Source organism: Lutjanus erythropterus, chromosome 18 (assembly GCF_056507025.1).
Source record: "Lutjanus erythropterus isolate fLutEry1 chromosome 18, fLutEry1.hap2, whole genome shotgun sequence".
NCBI lineage: Eukaryota > Metazoa > Chordata > Actinopteri > Lutjaniformes > Lutjanidae > Lutjanus > Lutjanus erythropterus.
Genome location: NC_139334.1, coordinates 7494680 through 7520822, shown reverse-complemented (window position 1 = coordinate 7520822; position 26143 = coordinate 7494680). Strand labels below are relative to the sequence as shown.

General features: G+C 38.7%; 1 protein-coding gene across 2 annotated transcripts; it reads left to right on the top strand.

Annotated features, from left to right (window-relative positions):
- Positions 1-3528: 3528 nt before the first annotated feature.
- Positions 3529-23386, top strand: LOC146310551 (CD109 antigen-like). 2 transcript variants are annotated; one of them, XM_084743187.1, is made up of 32 exons: positions 3529-3693; positions 3866-4017; positions 4108-4136; positions 4459-4689; positions 4794-4916; positions 5033-5072; positions 5437-5518; positions 5602-5707; positions 6071-6191; positions 6838-6947; positions 7038-7229; positions 7526-7630; positions 7717-7779; positions 8297-8467; positions 9094-9246; positions 10422-10491; positions 10696-10777; positions 10903-11023; positions 11840-11953; positions 12134-12352; positions 13493-13634; positions 15398-15574; positions 15713-15794; positions 15906-16146; positions 16259-16427; positions 17680-17870; positions 18658-18813; positions 18958-19023; positions 20795-20934; positions 21042-21198; positions 22622-22724; positions 22960-23386. In XM_084743187.1, exons 1-32 carry the CDS (start codon positions 3614-3616, stop codon positions 23154-23156), a joined length of 4185 nt encoding a protein of 1394 aa, XP_084599313.1. In that variant the 5' UTR covers positions 3529-3613; the 3' UTR covers positions 23157-23386. The 2 variants fall into 2 exon arrangements, with proteins under 2 accessions (XP_084599313.1, XP_084599312.1); XM_084743186.1 differs by lacking the exons at positions 3529-3693; positions 3866-4017; positions 4108-4136; ... (1 more) ...; positions 4794-4916; positions 5033-5072 and having other exon boundaries at positions 5299-5518; positions 10699-10777.
- Positions 23387-26143: the final 2757 nt, after the last annotated feature.

Sequence of the window (26143 nt, the reverse complement as noted above, 5' to 3'; positions counted from 1 at the left end):
CATACAATCCAGTATGAAGAATGAAGCATGCACTATGATTTCATACAAACAGCCATGTGTGTAACACTGGATGAAAATCTCTCCTGTTTAGCTCTTGTGTTAAAAACATCTTTTGCCATGAAACTGTTAAAGAACATATATATTGATACCTGAACCACAAATAATCTTTTTGATTTGCGGCTGTGGACTGAAGCCCCAGTCAGCTTGGCTTTCTGTCGTACATTTCAGAAAATGTCGTTGGAGCAGGTAAAGTGACAGAGTCAAAACAGTCCGTTTTGATTGGTTTGTTACCATTTGCTCCACAGTCAGCATTTCATTTTTTGTTGTATGCATTCTTACATCTTTCATATACTTAATCAGCTGACATTTCACACACATCAGTGTAAAGTGTAAGCAATTCCGATACAGTGAAGGAGGGGAACGCCACCTTTTAATTCAAAAAGTTAGACACTATAGCTTTCAAAATAAAGACATTAATCACCATCAAAATTCATTACCTTTTCTGAACCTGTAGAGTTGCTGTAAATGTCTCCACACTGGTACTTCACTCGCCAAATGTACTGTATTACATCATGTCCCTCATCAGATCTGTAAGCGGTCCTTAAAACTGCACATTGTTTTATCTGCCAATAAGTTTTGCCTTTTAACTTTTAACTCTCTGTGATGCTCTGCAAATATTCTACATTTTTCTGGACCTTTTCGCAGTCTGTAAATATGCACTTTTGTCAGCACTTTGTTGATGTAAGAATGTAATAGTGTACAGTACAGATGTTATGCAGCTGCTGTAGTCTTCAAACGGCTCGGTAGACATTCAGTAGCAAGGCTGCAGACCAGTCAGACGATTCTGTTTTCGAACAACAGTTGTTTTTTTTCTCACAGAAAACTCACTGAGTGTGTGGCAATGATCAAAATCTAGGAAGTGCCTCCATGTTATCTCAAGTGTGCCCCTGCTGTTTATGTGCTCAGGGATGTGCATCACAGGAGTGGCATCGAGCAAAATCAAATACTAGTCAGCACAGGCTTGAACATCCAGCTGCAACATCATGTCTCGTCACACCTGAATCCTCACAGATGCACCTCATACTACACCAGTGTTGAGAAACTAAATGGATTGATTTTGACGGGTTTAAAGGAATGGTTTGGATTTTTTTTAAGTGGGGTTCTATGAGACAGTAGATGATGTTGGAAAACCTCCAGTATGAAAAAGCAGCAGGAGTACTGGTGAAGGAAGCTAAACAATGAATGCTGTGGACAGGGTCAACAGAAACATATTTTTGCCACTTAAAAAGGTCCACCTAAAGAAAATCAGCAATTTGGTTGTGCACACTGTGTGTTGAATATTTTTCCACCTTACTTTGCCACCAGGGAGTCTTTTCTGTTGGGAAACTGCTATTATGTAAGCCAAATTCACTGATTCATATTCACCAAACTAACTAAGCAGTCAAGGCAGCTGTACACCAATAACTCCTGTGTTCTGTGAGGTAAAATTAGTGCTTTTGCCAAAGGAGTCTGGTTGGTTTGGAGGATCGATATTTGAATTATACAACAGCAGTGTCCTGTCAGAAAAGTCTGTCTGACAGCAAAATAAAGTTGTGGAAAATATTCTAAATATAGTTTGTATTTAAATCTTAGGTGGGCTTTTCTAAAGGTGACTAAAATATGTTTTGATGCTGACCCTGTCCACAGCAGTATATTGCTTTGTTTCCAACACTGTTACTCCTGCTGCTTCTTCAAACTGGGGGGCATGCAGACCACCATCTACTGTAGGTAATACACCGACTGTGGATATGTACGTCATACAACCCCACTTTAAAAAAAAATCTGAACTGTCCCTTTAAGACTGAGTTTGTTGCCAAAGTTATGTGTGCCAAATAATCCTTTTTCGTGGAAATAGACCATTGTAAAACATGTTTATATGTAACTAGTGTGAAAAATATAAATACCAAAGAAATAAAATGTTAATATGAAGCAAATGCTACTGTGTGACTTCGTGAATTTAAAAGAAAACTTTGAGTACATTCAAAACTTGTTACAAAGAAAGTAATGAATGCATAGCATCCATGTATGGGCTCTAAAGTATCTCCATCTCCTCTGGCTTTGTCAAGGTTCTCGTTTGGGTTAGAAGGGTTAAGGTTAATGTCATGAGTTGGCCTGGACTCTACTCCCCCCTGCTGGTAAGAGTGGGTTAATACAGGTTTTTATCGTCCCTGGATGTGCTGCAGCTCAGCGAAATTTTTAATTACTGCTTAGTTGTTAAAACATGGTCTCACAATGTCAGCTCATCTCCTCTGTGCTGCTATTTTTACATCTATGTGGGGACTGTATTTTTGAAAGAGGATATATCGCCAAAATAAGGGTATGAAACAGGGATAATCACTCAGATATACTCATTTTTAAAGCCTGTACTCCGCAGATCGTAAATAATATGAAGGTGTGACATATTTTTTTAAGTTTACACGTTTTTGCATTGTCTCTGGTCAACATGCTCTTAGAAACTTTTTCCCGTTTCCTCTGTGGAAAGGCTATTGCCAGTGTAGGTGAACCACAGGGAAGATGTTACTATAAAACAGGAATAAGATTCTTTGTTTATAAATGGTAATACATCATTATTTATTCAAAGATTATTTTTGTTTCCATCATGCAAAACATATGTGAATAGCTATTCCTTTTTTCAGTTTTTAAAAGTTTTGAAAGTAGCTAATTATTATTATTGTTTAGAAAATGTTTCAAAAGTTGACACCAAACTATTTTTTTAAAAAGGGGACAGGGAATAAAGTAATACCATGAATGGGCAATGTATGTGGGGAGGTTTGACAGAAAATCTTATTTTATCATAGATACATTAGGAAATAGCAATTAATATGTGTGCCCATGTAAGGGTTAAAATTTAGGGACTGCTTGAACAAAGAAAAGTGCATTTTGGTGACTGTCACCATTTTCTCCCAAGACAAAGCCTCACTGACACCCTGCTGTTCTGCTGTCCTGTGTTACCACGAGATAATTAAAATGTCAAACCTGTTTACCACATAGCTGCATCGTGATAATCCTGATTGGTTTTCCAAAGAGGCTGTATAAAGTATGAAAATGTTTACAGAAACACTGCAGAGTCAAACAGCAGCCTCTATTTTCAGATAACATGCCAAGATTAAACTCCCAGGTGGCTTTGTGTCACATATTGCATGCAGAGTTGTGTTCCTTCTGACATTCAAGATGTATTTTCTTCTCAGTATGGATACAGTAACACCACTACGTCTCTCTGTGCTTTGGACAGGACTGGGAATTGTCAAAAGCCTGAATAGACAGACGAGACGCATCCCCCTGGGCAAAGGCGTTAAGAGTGTGTGAACAGCGAACACCCCCCCCCCCCCCCCCCCCCCCAACCATCACCACCCCCCACTCCGCTTCTTCCTTTGTGTGTGACACAGAATATATGTGTGATAATATGTGTGTGCATCCCAGTGTGTTCAACAATGTGTATGGGCATGTGAGGGCAGCCCCATGGGGCGTCACTGTGGGGACAGTAGGTGGGGTTTTCTAACGCGTAGGTCACCTGTTCTTCAAGGAGCAGTCGCTGTCAGTTTGGATTTGTCGTGGTGAAGCCAGCAACAGAAGCATGGATGGGATCTGGACCCTGGTTGTGTGTTTGGGAGTCGTGTGTTCTGCTGCACCAGGTTCGACTCAGGATTCATCCAGGTAAGAGACGTGGTTTTTTAAAACAATCAGTGTCCCAATTATTTTTGCGTATCTGAATTTCTGTTACCTTCTTTGTATCCTAGTTATGTAACTCTGTGACATGTAATCAGTTACTGATTCACAGGCTTGGGGCTGACATTTAATAACAAGCCATTAATCTTCTTTTTACCAGGACGTTGTTTCTGATCTCGTGTCCAGAGGTGTTGTATCCTGGTACACCCACTCCATTGGCTGTCACAGTCCTTGCTGACTTCCCCGTCAGGGTGACGGCTGAAGTGGCACATGACAACACCAAAGTAGCCCAAACAGATGAATTCCAAGGAGGTGATATGGCAATTATGTAGAGGTTTAGGGTTGATTTGCAGTTACTTTATGACTTTCATAGGGGCTAAAAGTATTGTTCTGCTTTTCAAGGTTTGACAAGAGTCCTCACTCTCCCTCCTGTGAGTATGAAACTCCTCTTGTTTAGTCTTCCCTCATTCAAAATTCAGTTTTCTTTTCTCACGGATGATAAAATAATAACAACAACAATTCCAAAAAAGGGACATTGTGTAAAACATATATGAAAATGTAATACAATGATTTGCACATCCTTTTCGACTTGTACTCAACTTAATACAGTTCAATACATTATATTATTATTTATATTTTACACAGCATTCCAACTTTTTGGAAATCAGGGATTTGTACTTGTAAATGATTGAATGACCTTGTTAAGCTGATATCACTGACGTCTGTGTTTCTGAAAATGCTGAATCGCTCCAGATTCTTGGATTCCAGGAGCCCCTCTTAAACTTGACAGTGAGGGGCTACAGGGGTGACAATCTCCTCTTCACTAACACCACCACCCTCAACGTCAGCCCCTGGAATGTCTCCACCTTCATCCAAACCGACAGATCACGCTACCAACCAGGCGATACCGTAAAAGTCAGAATTGTGTCTGTTCAGTTAGATAACAACCATCCATACAAAGGCAAAGTGGATATCTCTGTAGAGGTAGGTCTCTGTGTCCTGAACAAAGCCAGAGGAGTTGAATAGATTTTTACCTGGGTATTGTTCTGTGGTGGGAAGTTTGACTGATGCTCTTTTGTCTAATGCAGGATCCCAGTGGGAACAATGTTGACAGGTGGGAGTCCACAGGGAATTTGGGGATTGTGTTGCGAGAATTCAGTTTATCACAGTCATCTCCTCTTGGATACTGGTGGATCAAAACCACAATAAATGTAAGATTGAAACTTAGAAATTAACCTGTGTATAGCATGATATTTGAAAGAATGGTGTTTCAACTGAATAAGAAACGCATCTTCTAACATTTTATCTCCCATCCTCTTCTCTACAGGGTGTGAATTATGTGAATCAATTCACTGTGGAGCATTACGGTAATAGATCAGTTTATTTGTAAAATATTTTTTTTCCCCTCTAGTACCACCATAATATTGACATTGCCAGTTTTTACATATCTCAACACTACCTAGTGGAGTCCATGGACTTTGGCACAGGTCCCTAAAGGATACAGATACTTTGTTATCAGCTGACTTTCCCTCTAGCACCAACATCAAAAATTCATATTTGTTCTGTGACCAAATCTCAGCAAAACTAATTCCCATCAGCCTCAGCTGTACTCTGTTTGAATTTGAAGTTAAACATATTTCAAACCATGATTCCTTGTTGGTGCAGCCCAGTCTTGTTTGCAAGTGAGCTTAATTCTCATAATTCTCATGATTTCTCTTCCTGTTGTTGTAGAGCGTCCTCACTTTGAAGTGTTGTTGAAGACACAGCCACAGATCCTCGTCGGAGATGGTATCTCAGGATCAGTGAGAGCACTGTGAGTTCAGATAGCTCACACGAATCAATAATATCTCATTTACACACATGTTAAGCAAGTGTACTTTGTGTTTTTCCCTCCAGTTACCCCAGTGGGCAACCTGTACAGGGAACACTAGATGTCTCAGTCACTCTGGCATCTGTTATGCACATTGCAGACTCTCCATTCAGGCTTTCACAAACTAACGAGGTGAGATTTTATCATCCCTGTAGCTCATTTATTAAAGAAGAGACAGTACAGGTTGTTTCTCTTTGCTACATGGCTATGTTGAATACTCAATTCTGATTAGTCAATTACAGCATTTTAAGGTCTGTTATTTCTTTATAGCAGACTGTTGCTAGGATGAACAGGGTGTTGCTATGGACACAGTTCCTATCATAGACTCTGGAGGAGTAATGAAATAATTTTAAAATCAAGAAAATCCTTTTTAAAATCAATGTTTTGTATCAGGGGTTTGACCTGCTTACTGTACATTATCCCTTACTTAGTTAAGGTATGCATAGTATCTGCATAGTAAACAGCATTGGCTAATGTTTGACTATGGTTTTTCAGATCTATGGTTCAACACAGTTTTTCTTCAGCAAAGATCTGCTTCAAGCCCTTCACACATCATCAGCAATCAGCAGTGACAAACGGTTGCATGTTACTGCCTGTGTTACCGAGAGCTCCACAGGTGAGATATACTGGGAACATATTTGTTCATTTAAGCATCTGCATCGCAGTTGTATCCTTACTTTCTGGGGAACACGTAATTTGAAGGGGTGTGCATAAGACTGTCATAACCATGCCATGTGGCCAGGGTTTGACTCCTGGCACCCTGGGGTTCAGTCAGCTAATTAGACAGCTAGCTCCACCAAGCTAATTAGCCAAAGGCAGCTACAGTTCATCAGATAGCGGTTAGCCTACTTTAGCAACCTACCTATCTGTCCATCAGGTGGCTGTAAATCACCATGGTACTCTCTGCTGTCAAACTGCCCTTATAACATTTAATGACATCTTTATTACAAGTCTAAATGGTACCACTGTGCTGGAGGTGAAGTAAGATATTCATGACACACTTATAATGGTCTAATGACAGCTAAATCAACCTTGTATGGTAGCATATTGTAATGTTAAAGTTGTCAAAACAATGACATAAACAACAAAGTCAACTTCACATTAAAATGTATATAACTGACCAAATGACACTTAAAAAAAACAGTCATAAACATTCATTAAGGCTCAGTCATGTTCATGACAGGTGTCATGACATGGTTATTGGTTATATGGTCATATCATATCATATGGTAATAATGTCATATCATCCCTTGTCACCCAAGGATTTAAAGTGAACAAAACAGTCGACGTCCACCTCATGAAGAACACATACCAGCTTGAGTTCCTTGATTTCCCAGATGCACTAAAGCCATCTTTACACTTCTTCTCAAAAGTGAGTGAATTAATATTACTCTGTTAATGTGACATCTTTTTAAATCATTATCTCCATGAACTAACTACTTTCTCTGCTTGTATTCCACAGCTAAGGATCTCTAGACATGACAGAAAGCCTCTCAGCTCAGCGGATCTCACACACTCTGCTGTGATTGAAGTCACTCAGACAACATCAGTGATGAACGCCGAACCTACAACTCTGACCCTTCCAGTGCCTGAGGACGGGAACGTCCACATTAAGTTTAAATTACAGGATCAAGTAGTGATGCTTTTTATTCGGGTGAGTATTTTGATTTAGAGGAGCTGAAAGGTTGGTCCTCTGGGAGAAGCAGTTTCATTGTGTGTAACATGAGTAGTTTCAGTACAGTAGGATTACACACACATTAAGCAGTAAGAAAATGACCCCAGGGCTTGTAACGTTAAGTAAACATCCTGAAACCGATTTACTTGTCTTAATGTCTGACAAAAAAAACATCAGCACAAAGAACACACAAAGATTGATATCTCTTATGTATCCTGGATGATTATTTAAGGCCACAGGCTCATGTTTTCACTTCATCTTTTGTGTTTATTTAGGCAAGATTTCAATCCAGTGAAGAGACTCTGAAAGTCTACAACAACTACTCCTCTCCCAGTGACTCATATATTCAGATCTCCCCAGTCAACACCTTACCTGCACAGGTAACTCTAAACATATATTTTGAAGCAATGTGATACATTAAAACAGGAACCCAGACGTAATTCATATTAACATTTTTAACTTTCAGATTGGATTGCCTCTTCAGTTAGACGTGGAGAGCACCTTTCAACTGACTACGCTTCACTTTGTGGTATTTTTGGTCAAATATATGAAATATATTTATATGTTTGCCATCTGCAAACATCATAACCTTTATTTTCTGCAGTAATGATCTATTGCATGTCTCCATGTCAAACCTCTAGAAGTCACATGAGTTTATACACATTTTCAGTGGATTGGACAATGAGGAAGGGAAAGTAAAAAAAAAGTTAAATTAACACTTTCCTGGAGTTTGTAGATGTGTGTGTGGTTACTCAGATCCTAATCTGATGTATGTATATTCAGTTCTGATTCCTATTTTACTTTGATGTATAGAGAACTAAAATTTTTATGGGTCTGTAACCCCAGATACAGTTTTGATTTTGTGCATCAATCATTGTGGAGCCAGCAGTATCTTCCAATAAACAGAAATTATGTTTGCAATAGGTGTCTCTCTGCTAAAATATGCTACACAGAATGCAAGTGTAGAGATCATTATGATAACTTATGAGGTGGGCTGTCATAATATTACACAAATAAATATCTCTCTTTTATTGTTGTCCTTCCAGGTGAGCTCTAGAAGTCAAGTGCTGGCTGCTGGGACAAAGACGTCCTCCTCTTTTTCTCTGACACCAGCAGTGTCCTGGTCCCCAGAGGCCTGTATCACTGTCTACTGCATCCTCCCTGACGGAGAGGTCATCAGTGACACAGTGCACGTACCCATCAACAAACACAACAATGTATTTATACTTGTTTTTCATTAAGTTTTACTCATTAAGTATCATTCAGTCAGTTGTGTCATTTAATGCAAAGTTGACATTGTTTAACATGCCTTTGTCATGACAACTTGAAATTATCGGACTTAAAGAAACAGCTTAGCTTCATGTTTTAATATTAACATAGACTGTATGTGGTTTCTCTTCCTCTTCATGAGACCATTGTAAGTGTGTATAAATATTTTCCTTGACCTCAAGTACAGTGGTACATTTTGGACTTGTCATAAAGATGTCATTAAGTTTTATTACATCGAGAAATGCTTTTATAATGGTGCATGAATAATTTCCTGAACTTCATCTAAAGTGGTAGCATTTGGACTTGTAATAAAGATGTTATTAACTATTATAAGGCCACTTTAATATCATCTTATTATTGGCTTGGTCAATGTCAGGTTGCCAAAACAAAAACAACTGTGCGAAACAAAAACAGTGTAAACTTTTAATTGAAAATGACTTAAGCTACTGAATGACACTGAATGACAAGTCATAAACATTTACAAAGACTCCTTCATGTTCATGACAGTTGTCATAATGTGGTTATGAGAGTGTAATGACAGTTTTATGCATGTTTGTGGGTTTGCTTTCCACAGGTATCTTTAACCTGGAGCAGTAACAAAGCCCAGCCAGGTGAGCAGGTATCGCTCACTGTGAGTGCGCTTGAACCCAGCTCCCAGATAGCAATCGTGGTAACGGCAATAAATGGTGACGCTCCGCGGGATGACTTCTTATTAACAGTGGAGCTGGTATGACAACTGTTTTGATTTGCCTGAGCCTAAAGGTTTAAATGTTTACATCTTTGGATAAAAGAGCAAAGTATAATCTCTGAAACTTAAACTTCTGTGAACCTGCTTCAGAAAGTCATCTGTTTAGATACTGTCATTTCTCCTTTGTCCTTTTCACTGTTTAATTACAAAGCACCAATTTTCCCGTCTCCTTAATCTGGTCTAAATCCTTCTCAGACACACCTTTTCAGAGTTAGATACCGTACGGGGATTCAGTGTGTGACCACTAAACCAGTTAGTCTGGATGTAACCTATCTGTCTGCTTTGTTTGGAGATGACTTCGCTCTTTCTAAGACCTGGTAACTCTAGTGTGTTGGCTGCTTGACCTGAGGGTTATTGATTGATGCAAGATGGAGGAAACAAAGCTTCACCACAGTGGGCTGTCTTAAGATGACCTTTCCTCATCTCCAAAGCATTTGCGGCGTGTATTGTATCTGGTAGAATAGATCATTTTAAAAAGCGAGACGTCCTGAGGACATGCAGAGCTTACATCACCTTCCAGGACCTGACCTATATTTCACTGGCTGTCACACTAACAGAGGATGGTTACTTTAAAAAATATTAATTATGGTAAAATGTCTAAGCCTATGTTCATTGTTAGGTTTACTAACTGTTTGTCCAGCTATTCCTGACGATAATGATGACAGTACTTTCATAGCTAGAAGGCAGAACTCAACCTGTACTGTGATGTCCCTCTTTACTGTCTTAAAGACAAAGTGTTGAAATTTCTGTCCAGTGAAAGCAAGTTTTCTTTAAACAACATGATAATGAATTGACAATATCAGCTATGGTTTCACTGAGACCAGACTGGTGTTGTGAGACTAATGTGCACATACTGCACATGGTATTGTTCTTTCTTTAAAAAGGACTTTTAAAATTGTAATCCTGCTAATAATCCTCATTTTTACTAAATGTATCTATAATCTGATTAGTGTCTTTTTTGTGTAACTATAATGGAATGCAGCTACCTTTTCCTTTATCCAAACTATGTAATCACATTACATGTAATCTGTTACTCCCCCAGCCTGCACATTAATGATGCATGATCTGATAGTGGACCTCTAAAGACACTGTTTAGACCTGTATTGTAACGGTTTACCATTGTATTCACCTTTTTCATGTCTTTCACACCACAGGAATGTAATATTAGGATACTGACCAATGCCAGACTTAATCAGAAACAGCCGACTGATGGTCCTAAAAATGGTATGATAATAAATAACACAGACTCAATGTGCTCCATTCATACAGCATTACTTTGTATTAAGACTCCCTCTTGTGGCCATGTAGCATATTTGATTGGTCTCACTATTTTGGTGCTGCTGGATGTAATCCTCATTCTTCAGATATTTGCACAGTCTGAGCTTCCTCTGACCTTCTCTCTTTTTTCTTGGGGGGGGGTTTCAAAAGTAGCTGCCCTAATGGAGGCAAAGTACTGGCACCGTTGGATGCATACCACTGAATCCTTGCTGTGGTTAGACACTAATGTTGGGTGAGTGCTAATGTTGAGGTGCATGACGGAAATGAGTTGTTGATTCAAATGACGATATGTTTTGTCCAGTATATAAGCACAGTTCATTACATATACACATTTCTTTTTTCTTTCATTTCTGTCAGTGATGATAAAACCTGGACAAGTGGGAAGATCACTGTGCCAGATGGTGTTACTTCTTTGAGAGCTGTTGCAATGGTGATGTCAGACAGCCTGGGTTTGCGCTTCACTCCTGTTCCACAAAACGTAACTAAATACTCACTATATGCCTCTATATACCAATGATGTTTGTATTTCCTTCAAATCCTGTTGTTTCCCTTTGGATGCTGTGCTTCTGTCTGTACAGAAAAGGAGACATGGGAAGTGATTTTTACATCTGAACTGAAGCAGACTTCAGCATGAAGTGTGCTTCCTCACTTGTTTGTCCCAGTTACCAGTTGAGTTCACTGGGAGGCTGCTGAGGCTGGTTCTGTTGCCCACAACAGCAGCTGGCAGCTAACAGTTATGTTTTGCTACTTTAGCATCAAGGAGACTAAAGCCAACCATCAGGAAACTCAGCAACTAGAAAGTATTTTCTCCGCAAAATACCACCCAGTTTCACCCAAATCAGTGAATAACATTTTAAAGTTGGGCTTTTGTACAGTGAGTTGAGGCGAGTTACCTGGAAACACTCTAGTCCGCTCGCTCCGTTGAACCGATGTATTTGTTTTCCGTGCTCCGCTGCATCACAAGTGAGAAAGCATTTCATCTGATGAAAATTTAGTAAGGCCCCGAGTGCAAGATCGTCAACAGTTTCAAATTGTTTCCCAGAAAAAGGCAAACTCTGAAATGTCATTAAAAATAACTGAGAATATCTATAAAGTGACTTTTTTTGTAAAGTTGGACCAGACACTGGTGTATTCTGTAGGTGACATATAGATCAATATTTTGACTTCAAGGGAACTCTAAGCCTTAAGACCGTAACCCTACTGTTAGGAGCTGTGTTCCCTAACTCTTAATATCTGCTGCTAACAAGGACAACAAAAGCTGCTTTTGAATTGGTTTATGTTCTGTCTTGCACAGTTGAGTGTGTCCAAAGTTTTTTCCTTGTTCCTGGATGTCCCGCAACACCTCATCAGAGGAGAGGAGATGGTGCTTGAGGTGAACATCATCAACCATTTGGAGCATGACATAGAGGTATGAACAGCTAAAACAGGACTGATAAATTATCTGACCTCTTCCATAAGTATTACTTTTTCTTAAAATGCAGCAATAAACTGAGTATTGATTGAGACCAGTCAGTGTCATTTATGGCACACAGAAAGTGACACTTTCTTTATTTTAAAAGATTGTGCTCCCGTGTGTTTCTCTTCACAGGTCATTGTGCTGATAGCACAGAGTGAGGCCTTTGAATTTGTTTTGGCAGACAGAGGAGATGTGTCCGTGGTTAATGCCCAAAAACTCACCTTAGGGAGTCACGTGTCTGCTGCAGCGCTGTTCCCTATAAGGCCTGTGGCTCTGGGCGTGATGGAAATATCTGTGGACACCATATCTGCTGAGGCCTCAGACAGCCTTGTTTGGAGAGTTCTTGTGAAGGTGTGGTATGACGGAAACGTTGGATAATATCTATGAATTTAGTGTGTGAAGTCTAACTTACTAAGGTTGAGGATAGCAAAGCTGTGACAAAGAAGGTGCAGGCTTTTTTTTCTGGCTGTGCATGTCTCAATAATAAATTGTATTTAGACTTAAAGTTCCCATGAAATGGCTTTCAGAGTGCTTACTGGTTACAGGTTTCCTTTCCTAAGGCAGCTATAGGGAGGAACTTGTTACAAACATCGATTAGCTTTTACAGTAGCCACTAGCACTGAATGTGCATTACGCCTCCCACTATGCAGCTAAAGCAGCCCATAGATGTAATATTAGGAGGCTGAACAGTCCTATTAGCTTACTCTTTCCAGACTGAGAGCTCCCAGTGAACATGGACCAGCACCAAAACAGCCTCTGAGACCAGTGGAAGTGTGGTGAAGTTTGATGACAGGCAACAGGCTACAGTACTGAGGTGGTGTTCTGGTTGGGTTTGCCTCCCCACCTCAATACTATACTTAAAATGTTAACTGCCGTTAGCTTGATTAGCCCTGATGTGCTGAGAGCCAAACTGGGTGCTGTATTCCCTGTTGTTCTCGGAGGCTGTGTTTGTCCCAGTGACCGGTTATGTTCGCTGGGAGGCTGCTGGGCCTGGCTCTGTGGCACATCAGAGGAATACATCATATTCCATGAAATATGATCCAGTTTCACCAAAATCCCTTAATAAAGTTATGCTTTGGTACAGTGAGGCCTGTTCCCCAGAAACATTGCACTTTGCTCAGCTGAAAGGATGTATCTGACCTCCGTACTCTGCTGCTTCACAAGTGGAGATGTGTTTGATTACACTCCAGTGCAGTAAAGCCTCCGAGTAGAGGACGTGTCATCAACCATTTCAAATCATTTTCCAGAAAAAGACAAACTCTGAAAAACCATTAAGAATACCCAAGAATATCTACAAAAAGACTTTTTTGCCATTGTTGATCCAGGTACTGGCATGATGTGTAGCGAAGTGATGTATAGATCAGTATATATATGATAAAAGCACACTGATTTTGACTCCATGGGAACTTTAAGGATGCAGTATGAAATGCATGGTGCGACGTGGCACACAGTTAATCCTGATAACAGTGAATTACTTCCATGCTCCCAAAGCCCGAGGGAGTTGAACAGTCCTTCTCAGAGACTCTGTTCCTGGAGCTGCCACAAGTGAAACACAACAATTCCAGATCCGTCGTCTTCTCCTTTCCACCAGATGTGATACCGGGCACCCAGAGGGCCCATGTGGCACTAGTTGGTACGTCTTCCATTTGTCCACCCTGTACTGCCAGTGGCAGTTACATCTGAATGATGTTCTTATTTACTTTTAGTCAATTAGGCATGTATAGGTCTAATACGTGCACGCATATTTCCTTTGTGTTTAGATGATGAGCTTGGGTGTGTGTGCATGAAGCTCAGCACTGTCCTGAAAACATTTAGGTACTAAATGTTGAAAAATGGAAACGATGGACATCAAACAGGAATGTTTATGACGGGCAGATTCTGAGCAGCTGTCAGACTGTTTGCTTGGCTCCATTCAGATCGAGGGATGTTGGGCATTTGTCATGGTAGAAAAACAAACCTCAGTATTTTCCTCCGTTGGAGCCAAATTTGTGGTTTTTGTGTTTGTTGTGATAGTGTGCTTTATTAAACACCAAGCAAATGTGCAGGATAGAATCTATGTCTCTACTGTAGCTTTCTGCTTTTGATGTTGTTGTATACTTTTTTCACCATTCATTCAAATTTTGTAACTGAAATCGCTGGTCTGACTTTTCAAGTAGCCATTTAAAAATATTTTTTTTCCTTTTACATGCAGGTCAATAGTTGCCACAATTAAAACATAGATTTTAGGGCAGTCCTATTCACTCGCTGGGCCATGGGCCAAATCCGGCCCTTTGATCATTTATAAATATGAAAAAAGTACAACCTAAATTGCAAAAAACACTGCATAAATCATAAATAATAACAGAATGCAATGATTTGCTTTTACTTGTATTATACAGTACAAGGACAATATAATTAATGTTTAATCTGTTGAACCTTCATAAATATCATACTGTATTTGTTTCAAAAAAGCTGGGACAGGAGCAACAAAAATGTTCACAGGTAAACATTTATAATGTAGTTATTGTGTATTTCTTACAGTAATTTGTTTGGCAGCCTTTACTTACCATTTTTATTGTGTAAGGCGGAGGCATTGGTAACTTGGTCACCTACTGCTTTTATTATCCAAGGCAACTGCATTTACTGTAGTCTGTGTTGCATTTTAAATTTTATTTATTGTGTCTACTTGATGGAAATTAGCCTCTCCCTAAATCTGGTGCAAATGTGTTTTCATTTCTTGTAAATACTCAGTGTCATTGCACACTGTCCTTTTACAAATCAAATATACTAAACTAAAATATGTTGATTGGTAACAGGTGATAGTATCATGATTGGGTATTAAAGGGGCATCCTTCACTTTGTGAAGAAGTGCACAGGCAAATAGTCGTTTCTCAACACACAGCTGCAAGAAATTTAGGGATTTCACCATCAACAATCCACAATATCATTAAAAGATTTTAAAAAAAGACAAAAAATAATCAAGTTTTTCAATTTGAACTTTAAATATTTCATCTTTGTACTGAATTCAGTTAAATACAAGCCTAAAAGTGATGTTTTCCTTTACGTACACTACATCCCAACTTTTCTGGACTTTGGATTTGGGCTTTGTGTATCCAACACTCCCTGTGGTCCTCTACCAAATCCCACTTTTTAAACCACAGGCAATAAGAGTGTTGCTTAGGAAGGCAAATTATTGCTGCTCTCTGGAGGTCAGGAGTATTAATAACTCCTATCAGTAAATAAGCAAGTACAATGACTGATAAAATTTGACAGTTGTCGCTGAATTAATACAGTTATGTGTGCATTAATAAAATAACTGAAGCAGGTGTAACACAAAAGATAATTTCCCTAGTAACTATTGACTTTCTTATGCAGCAATTGGTAAAGTAACTCAATTCCCTGTGTTACGTTACACAGGTGATATCTTGGCCTTATCCATCAGACACTTGGATTCACTGGTTCAGAAACCTCTTGGCTGTGGTGAGCAGAACATGATAAACTTTGCTCCAAGTATTTATGTTCTTCAGTACCTGGACACGTCCACGCAGGACAACGAGGAGATCAGGACCCGGGCTCTGGGCTACATGATGGAAGGTAAACAGCCTTGACATGATTCACTGACTTACAGTAAATCTGCTGTATAAAGTATTATCTGCTGGCAAGGGTTTTTCATGAGCTACTTCGATGTAATGGGGCATCTTTTGAGTGATGTGTTATATTTTGTGCTGTAAGGATATCAGAGACAACTGTCCTACCAACAAGATGATGGTTCTTTCAGTGCTTTTGGAGCCAGCGACCCCTCTGGTAGCACATGGTAGGTCACCGAGCCTGCATCTTCTGACAGGACATCACACTCTGTTAGTTAAGAAGGTTATACAGGCTTTAACTTCCCTGCCTCTAAAGCTCCTCCTTTCTGTGGTCCTAGGTTGACAGCCTTCGTGATGAGGTGCTTCATCCAGGCTCGGCCCTACATGCAGGTAGACCGCAGTGTTCTGACCAGGGGCGTGACTTGGCTCTTCAAACATCAGGGGCCCCACGGAGAGTTCAGTGAGGTGGGCAGGTTGATCCACACGGAAATGCAGGGAGGACTAGATGATGGTCCGGTTGCACTCACCGCCTATGTACTGATGGCACTGCTGGAGGACGACACCTATGTGGTGGGTCAGGTGAGAAATAGTCAGCGTAAATTTAATTCAAACACTGTATACTGTATAAAGGATATTAAAATAAGAAATCAGATGACAGTAACAATCTTTTGTCTGGTTCGTCTCTGTGAAGGACATGTATGGCAATGTGTCCTTGGCCCTGAGGTACCTGGAGGACAAGGTGTCCAGTGGAGGGGTCAGTAACTACAGCCTGTGTCTGGTTGCCTATGCTTTAGCTCTGGCCAACAGTCCTGTGGCTGGCACTGCCTTGGAAGAGCTCATCAGGAGAGCAGACAACAGAGGTAATTTTGTAAAAGCCTTCTGTTTTATGTTCAGGAATGTGCAAAAGTCACATAGTGTATTTCCGCAAATAAAAACCGGTAGTCAAATAAAACCCTAGTCTTGAATAACAGCCGGAGAAAAATGAGGGACGATAAACTCCCGGTGAATGTCAGATTATGTGAATGCCAACTAAGCATAATTTTTATTTCCATCACTTTAATTTGATCATTTCAACAATACAACCAGTTTTTATTGTCTGATTTCAATCATTGTAAATGTTTGTGTTAAAGGCATAATATACAACATACCCCCGCGCCCTCAGAAACACTATATGGACATAATCCCTTCTAATCATTTCACTTATGAAATCACTCATGACCTACTAGAAGTGTGTGGTGGCTGTATCTGCAGATACCCTGCCCTTTAACTGTATTTCTCATTATTTTGCTGTGCTCAAGAGGTTTTGTAGTATTTGATGTCCTCGGGGTGAGACACAAAGATAAACTGTCCTTCTAGTACATTAACAAACAGCTCGGACAAATCCTACTGATTTAATGTTGCTTTAACATCCCCTTGTAAAGAGATGCAGCGTGCTATATTTGGGTTTGAGTACAAGTTGATGGGGTTCGTAAATATTTTATACCAACTATGATTTAAGAAGCAGAGGTCCTAATTAGGGATGACCAGAGTGATTGGCTGTTGATCATTACTGGCTGATATTTTGTAAAAATATGTGATAGGAAGATCAGGATGAATGCTGTCTTATTGCCGATTGCAAAAAATGATCAGTGATGCAAGAAACTACAGCCAATTCTCAGCTAAATTAGCGTCATTGTTGCCGGCTAACTAACCTAAAGGAGCATGTCACCTCCTAAAATGATTTGTGTATTAACTCTCACACAAGTGCAGTATAATCCAAATCTAATTTACCGGGTCATATGCTCAAAACTTCCAAGTCACACAGTGTTTATTGCTCAGGTTATGCAGCCAACTGGTTGAGATCCTGATACACTAGAAACTAGTCAAACTGACATAATACTGGGTCATGCATGTTACTGCACAGCTGCTTTAACAAAGCAAATCAGCCAATATGTCTCACAGAAAATGGGTGATGAACAAATGTGAGTGGAGCATCCGTATCCTAGATCTAGATTCCTCCAGAAGAGCAAGAACATTAGCAAAAAGCAACATTTCAGCACTCTGTGTGATTAGATTTCTCATGACAGTCTACAAGCTTATCCTGATTATGTTGTCTGTCTTTTTCTCTCAAAGATGGAGTCATGATGTGGACCTCCTCAGCCGGTCTGGAGTCACATGACTGGCAGCCGCGTTCAGCGCAGATCGAGATGGCGTCTTACGTTCTGCTGGCTCTTTTTAGGCGTGGCAGCTTGGTGGAGAGCATTGCACTCATGAAATGGTTAAGCAAGCAGAGGAACCACCTGGGAAGCTACGGGACGACACATGTGACTACACCTTTTCCTGTTACTTGAGAAACTGATAATTAAATGTGCAGCCAAAAATACAATAAGACCTGTTTGTTCAAAGTACACCATGAACTAGGGAGATTTTGTTGGATTTTTCAGACGTTTTCATGTATTTAAACAGTCAGTATCTCTGGTCTGAGGAAACTCATGATGACATTTGAAAATGTCAGTTTCATAATTATGTTTTATTCAATCTGATACAATAAAAGTATTCTGTTAAAGCCATGAGATGTAACATCTCTGCATTAAAATATCTAAAAATACTCAACATATATTTGGTTAAGTTGTGTACTTTATTACTCAAATGCTTCCAGTAATGTTCAAAGAATGTTCAGAGAAAACCATCATTTATTCAAGGTAATGGTGCATTTCCTGCTAGCCATTGCTAGCTAGTTGCTAGTTGCTACAACTTCCAGGAAAACACAAGATATATTGGATACATCAGAGATTGAGGAAGGAAGTTGGTGATCGTGTCTGTCAGATAAATTGTCATTAGCAGTGACTGTTGAGAGAAGCAAACAGTTCCCATGATCCCATGCTGCTTCACAAACTACTATCATAAATTACATCTTTTGTTATTGTGTTAATGTGATATAGAACCCTAACAGAAGAACATATTGTATGCTCAAATTAGTGGAGAAAAAGCCCCATATCACAGTTGCCATATTGCAAAATTTCACCCAGTTCTGCAACAATTGATATATAAGGTGCTATAATCCAGATGCAGGTATTTGAGCCTATTATGTTTCTCTGTTTATTTCCTCAGGACACAGTAGTTGCCCTCCAGGCTCTGGCTTACTATGCTGCCTTCAGTGGTGCCAATGCCATTAACCTCAGGCTCAATATATCTGCCCCACCGTCTTCGTTTGTGTCACTATTTCGCATCAACTCCACCAACTATCGGACGTATCAGGGCCAAGAGGTAAGAGATCTGTGCGGAATCCGTTGCTCGCTGTCACACTTGAATATGTTTTGATATTCTGGATGCTGCATTTACTGTACCACATGACTATGATACTGTCATCCTGAACTTTCTTCATTTTCCTACTTTTACTTTGTTTCTTAGATTAATGCTGAAAAAGATGTAAACCTAAATATATACATGGAAGGAAGAGGATTTGCAATATTTCAGGTACAGTTATACAGTGTTGCTGTTTCTCTTGTCTTTTTCTTGTGCTGTACCGCTGCATTGGTTCCCATTCTTGGGGGTCCTGACCCCCATTTGTCGTCACAAGGCCTTCTTGATTTTAAAGCGTTTAAGGCAACTTTTACAAAGCAGTAACGGTTTGCCAAATTCTCAGCATTTCATTAATTTCTCTGAATAAACTTAAAACAATTGTTATTTTTAAAGTTTAGATTATTATTTGAAATATAAAGTTAAAAAAAATCTTACTGAATAAGGACTGTAAAGTTTTTTTAAAATGAGCTACAAGATAGAATACAAGCCTTCACTCTCTGCTAAACAGACTCGTCCTGCATTAGAAAAATACACAAACCAACCAAAGAGCTAATAGAACAGCGGCCAAATATCAAGGAGAAAAGAAACCTACAAGTATGATTGTTAAAAAATAAAAACGACATAGACAAAGAATTGCATAAAAAGTTCCCAAAAACATCCAGAAAACTCTGGTGCAATATTACAGTAAATGATCTGCTCAAAATTCATCCAAATTGCTCGCTCTACACAAATTTCCTGCGTTTATGTTCACTTTTTTTGAATAATTGTGTAGTTCATCAGTTGTCCTGTACTTTAATAGTTAATAATATGAAATATCCCTAAAATGCGTCACTCAGTTGGGGGTTGTCAGTTTACTAAATCATAGGAAAGGGGTCTCTTAAGGAGAAAGGTTCGGAACCATTGCAGTACATTCTGCTAAACCCATCCATGTTTTAGGAAACTATAACACCACAACTCTAAGCCACCCCTCACAATGCAGGAATGTTTTCATACCTCCGACATATTCAACTCAGCGTCAAGAATATATCTTAACAACTGGAGCATGACCAGAATAAATCAGACGCAGCAGCTGTGCATATTACCTTTACCCAGCACAATGTACCGCTTTGTTACTGCTAAACCAAAACAACTAAATGCAAATGCAGCATGATAATGGACTTCCAGCAATTAACATCTGGAACGCATACTATAGCTTGAAGTCCTGTCTGTCTGTGTTTAGTGTGTCCAGATAATATCACTCAGAGGAGGTAAGGGGTTAATCTTTTCACTATGTTCAATATTATAACCTGTTGTCCTCTATTCCAGAGCCCCTCTCTTACATATCCTGTTTTTTTTTTTACTTTACGTCATCCAATACTTTAAACAAGTATACAAATGCAGAGATACAATCTTAATTTCATTTTTTGCTTTATGGTGGCAAGACTCTCAAAACTGTATCAAATACTGTTTTTGTGAACTTGAAGCATTTGCACTTAATCATCTCCATTATGGACTTACATAATCTCTGACTGTGCTATCAGGCAGTACATTCATCTTTAAGCTATAATATGGAACATTTCCACATTGAATTGTCTAAAAATGCTGGACATATGTTACATATATTATTGAGTTGTGTGCTTACATTATCCCAAATGTTTCCAATAATGTTCAAACCCAGAGAAATACATAATGTATTCAAGATAACAGTGCATTTCCTTTTAGCAAGTGAGGAAGGAAGCACAGATGACATAACATGAAACATAAACATAACATATATAAGACTTCAATATTACCTCGTCCATGAGCGGGTTTTCTGCCTGAGTCATGTCAGATAGATTTTTATCAGCTATAGTGGTTGTTTAAAAGTGAAGATAACAACTCCCATGATCCCATGCTACTTCACAAAGTCATCAAACTATTTTTGTTTGTTTGTGACATTTTTAAACACCTCCATGAATCCTTCCAGATGAATATCGTTTATAACCTGGACAGCAAAGCGTTTTCACGGAAGCTCCAGCTCACCACAGGCGAGGAGGCTTTCTCACTGAATGTGCAGGTTACTGAGGAAAGAGATCACAATCACATGCTGTTGTCTATATGTACGAGGTAAGTATAGGTCATTTAATTTTTCAATATCCCGTTGTCATGTGTGTCAAATAGTCTGTAAAACAGTGGACTCAAATCATATGACCTCTTGTGTTTGTCTTCTCTAGATTAAAGGACAGTCAGGTGATTCCCCACACAGGCATGGCGATACTGGATGTGGGGATGCTCAGTGGTTTCAGTCTCTCTCCTGGAGCTGCTGCACCAACAGATCTTATCAGAAAGGTGGAGGTACTGCCTGATAAAGTCATCCTCTACCTAGATTCAGTAAGTGTGTCATAATATCATCATTTCAATGTCAAGCATGAAAAGCTGAGTTTTGACCATATTTTAGTTTTAGTACAAACATTTGTCAAACCAGGCCTGCTTGAAAATAAATTTTTTAGACATCTTTTAGCCTTTTTTATTCATTCGGTTCATCTTTTTTTTTTTTTAGTTTTGTTTTTAAATAAATTTTGTTTCCCAGCATGATGGTTTGATAGATGTTTCAAAGCCTTTACCACACTGCCAAGAATATCATGCTAGTGACGGATTACTTAATGCTATTTTCAATTTAATTTATTTATGACACAGAAGCAGTTCAAGTTGAGCCTAGAAATATCAGAATTTGCCTTCAGAATCCCTCATGAGAAATTTGTGTGACATTTCTGAAAGCAAACTCTTCCTCTTGTCATTAAAATCCCACATTCATAAAATAAAGTAGTCAGAATTTCCTGTTGAAACATTTTTTATTCATGTAATTGATCATTTATGGTTTGTTTTTCCTCATAAATTTATTTCCCATCATGATGGCGTCAGTGATGTTTCAAAGCCTTCACCACACTGCCAAGAATGTCATTCTAGTGATGGATTACTAAATAATTTTATTTTATGTCAAGTGTATTTATTGCATGAAAGCAGTTTAAGTTTAATCAAGACATATCAGAATTAGCCTTCAAAACCCGTCATGTGTAATTTGTGTCATTTCTGAATGAAATCATTAAACCCCAACAATCCCAAATAAAATACTGAGAACATGACATCCGTTTCCCCAAAGGTAGCTCCTGTAAGGAGTCTGCAAAGAACCACAGTTTTCTTGTCAAGTACAATTTAAGGTGTAAAAAAGGAGGAAAATCCCATGAGGGATTTCCAGGGACATTTCCAGTCAGTTTGTCATTAAAATATTTTTAAAGTTTTTATCCATGAAAGAAAAAAGGGGAGAGTTCTGATTTCATGTATTTTGACCATGGTGACAGTTGTACTGTCCAGATGTTATGGGTCAGACCAACTGATAAAGTCACTTTGTAAAAGAAAATCCTAGTTTACAGTCATCTACTGTTGTAAGTGAAGCTATAGTAAAATATAGACCTATGTTCTTATACATGATCTTACAATTTACATTTACACCTGTGCTTTTCCTACTTTCACATGTCATATCTTCAGCATAAAAATTAAATAAAATACAACATTATTTATACATCCATGTTGTGGATTCACTTGACAAAGACCTAAGGTAGCATCACTTACTTAGCTTCATAAATGTATGTTATGTGTATGTATGTTCATAAATGTATGTTTTAACACTTTTACTCCTCTCCTCTCCTCCCACAGCTACTTTTACAGATTCTCAAGATATGAAAGAATAAGATGAGTCAATGCTCTGTTGTGTTTTCCCACCTGTAATCATTCACCGTTTTGGTCCCTTCTGCAGATTACAAAGTCAGAAGTTTGCATCCAACTTCCAATCTTCAGAGATTACAAAGTGGCCCGCGTGCAGGATGCTGTGGTGCAGGTTTACGACTACTACGAACCGAGTGAGTACAGTTTCAGTCCGTTAATGCTGTAAAACCATAGTTCTAGCTTTTTATGTAAAACGTTTTTTAAACCATGAACGTGCAACTGAAATGCAGTGTGCTGTTTTAGCAGTGACGCTGTTAAAGACTGCTTTGTCTTGTGGCGTTGAACTGTCAAATGAAAAAGATCATTTTACTGGTCAGTGATCCACACAGAGTACCATAATATCATGTGATCATTCTCTCTGTCTCACAGCAAGAAAAGCAACAAGGATATATAACTTGGATGTTCAGCACAATGTGGACTCCTGCTTCTTCTGTGGTGAAGACTGTGAACGCTGTAGGCCAGGAATCACCCTCTCAGTGTCCTCCACTCTCACATCTCACTCAATAAGCGGCGCCACCTACAGTTTGATTTGCCTGTTTCTTGGAGTCACAGTTTCTTTATTGTAGTCTAATTAGATTGAATTATAGCTAAAGTATAATTAGAGCATAGTTTGAGAGACATAATATTAGCATATACACACACTGATATGCACTGGATGCAACTTAATTTTAAAAAAATATATTATACTTTTAAAAAATAATTTCTTGACAAATGATTGTATATTTAGAGGCCTGTTTGCATGCTGCTCTTTTGCTCAGTTTACAATGTGTTTTATTCTGTATTGTTTTTGGACCGAATGTGATTGTCTTTAGAAACCTATCTGTTAAATTTCATGTATGTACTCACCATATTTTTAATTTGATACATTAGAAAACAAAATTTAAAAACTTACTTTATTTAGTTCCATTGTCCATTTAAGATTCCCTGTGTTGAGTGGAATAGAAAGAAAGCTGAAGAACTCGCAGACCGTTGGCACCAGAACAAATGAAAACAAAGGATTTATTTCTCAGTTTCACGTGTGTCCTGTTGTCACCTTTTTTGGCAAAGCCTGCAGACATGTAAAGCTGCCTGAAGCAATATAAAGGCAAAACAAGATTTCATCAACTGTGCTTTCCAGCACCTGACTGACTTTTGGGCTTAGTATGTTTTTGCTGGTGTTGATATATAACAGTCCTGGCTGAGTGAACCAGACCTCACTGAGTTTGAGTGCAAATATGGAACCCAGGAGGAAAATGCCCTCTACCTTACCTCTCTGCCACGTCTTGAATCCCTGAGCAGAAGGAATGCAGACTGACCTGTGGAAGTACAGTATGCTGAGGGAACACACACACATGTGATCACTGGAGAGTAATCAGGTTTAGAGTTGCTGAGTATCATTGAATATGTATGTTTTTTCTAAGATTTCATCCTACTGTGTCTATGGTTTCATTTTGTACGAAATAAACATTTCACATTTTTTTGTTTTGCTGATCAATGATTCACTCTGGCAACATTTCAGTTCAGTGTCTAAGATTTACATCCATATATTGGCAGGATATGGCAGGAACACAACATAATATTCTTATGTGTATATATGTAATATCAAACTTATATCAAACCCCCAAAACATCATATGAAACATGTATGGAAAACATAATTTGCCATGCACTTTATGATTCTAGACATATAAAACAGTACATATAAAACAAACTATTGGAGGTAATAGGAGGTCAGTCTTACTCTACCCTTATGCCTTTTTCAAAAATGTGCTGTCTGGATGTTTTGTGTTTTAATGGCAATGCAAGTCTGGTTTTTATGTGTAAGATGTTTTAAAAGGCTCATTTGGCAAAGCAGTTTCCCTCAAGGGGCAATAAAGCTTTTTGTTCATAAGCAAAAGCAGACATGGAATGAAGCATATGACTGAGAGCAAATACATACCTCAGAAAATCTTACACACATTAGGACCTTTAACATTTGGCTTCATCTGAATGTAATAAATGGTTTCAACTTGCAAGAAGATGTCCCTAAATGGCTTCTCTTGCCTTTTTCCCTATTTCAAAATTCTGTAAAGTTGATTTACTACAGTACAGTGACTGAAAAAAAGCTACAAACCTCCACCTTTAGTAGATGATGCAGGTGATGTTACTGTAAATGTGCTGGGATATCCCAAATTTTGACCATATGCGACCACACTTTCTTGCCTTTATTCTCCCTGCTAGTCCCCAGTGACCACATATGTTGTTGGTATAAGACATTACCTTGTTTAAGCATGTTGCTCTGACTGTTACTGCACACCAGGAGCTTATAGAAGTTTAGGCAACTTCAAAGACAGGAAAACACACACACATGCAAAAACATTCTGAATAGATAGAAAACATTTGGTGACTATACTGCCACAGTTACATCAAAGGAGAAATAAAGCGATTCCATACAGTTTCTATATGAATGTACACTGTTTTTCAAAATTTCCTGGTGCTTTGTTTCCCAGTAAGTTGAACAGCTGCAGTACCAAGCTCACTAACACTAGATGGCAGGCTTGGCATCATTATAGTGACAGTTTCAAACCTTAGGTGGACTCTCAAGCTCTTATAAACTGATTCGATCACAAACAGGAAATGCTTTTTGCCTGCACACTTTGCATGTGTGATTTAATAATAACAACTTTGTTCTTACTAATGAATGCAACAAGAGCTTATCATGTAATCAGAAAATGATGTCATGCATAATACCCCCTGCTAAAAGGGTCTAGCAAAGTTTGTGAGGTGTGTGTGTTATAGGTACCAGGCTTCAGCACCTATAAACAGCTCTATATGTCCTGAAATACAGAGAAAAATGATGAGACAAGGAGATGTGGTTTGACTTTACTGAAACCACAATTATATCTATTCACATAAAATACAATTTACATTTTTTTTAATGTTTGCATCATCATTTTTGATTCATTAAACCATTATTTGCCACTGCACATTTTCAGTATCATGCATTTTTAATGTTCATAAGACCTGTACAAAATCATCATTTTGTTTCTGAGCCCAGTTTTCATATCTCTACATCTGTCTTTCCAAATAAGTTTTGGCTATCATGAGATCATAAATACACTGTCACACAAAGATACTATCAAGTATCACTTGGACTTCCGTACGGGGGCGGATTTAGGCATTTTGGGGCATAAGACCTTCCACATCCCTTGTTCTCCCCCATTTTCAATCCTTAAATAAATAACAAGTCATAAAAATAAACTTTTTCCAGACTGATGCGCAGTGAAATTATGGAATAGTCTAAGTTTGTGGTGAGGTCCTGGGACACATTTAGCAAATGGATTTTTAGAAAGACGTAAGTGAAAAAAAAAAAAAACTTTCTTAAGTACAAGGAGGCATTTTACACGGCCCTTGGAAACTTGGGGCCTAAGGTATTTTGCAGCTTTTGCCTGATGGTAAGTGCCCTCTTGTGTCTGCCTAATACTACAAACATACATAACTGTATCTACTAATACTAGTAATACTAGTAAGTAAACATGTTTGCAAATTTGTACAGTTAAACTGTTTCCAGCACACCAAAAAAAAAAAAAAGCTTA

Bases quoted from the DNA above. Each gene is read 5' to 3' on its own strand.
- LOC146310551 (XM_084743187.1), top strand. From the start codon at position 3,614: ATGGATGGGATCTGGACCCTGGTTGTGTGTTTGGGAGTCGTGTGTTCT. The intron at 10,778-10,902 runs GTGAGTGCTAAT...CATTTCTGTCAG, and splicing joins TGGTTAGACACTAATGTTGG to TGATGATAAAACCTGGACAA. The intron at 21,199-22,621 runs GTAAGTGTGTCA...TCCCTTCTGCAG, and splicing joins TCATCCTCTACCTAGATTCA to ATTACAAAGTCAGAAGTTTG.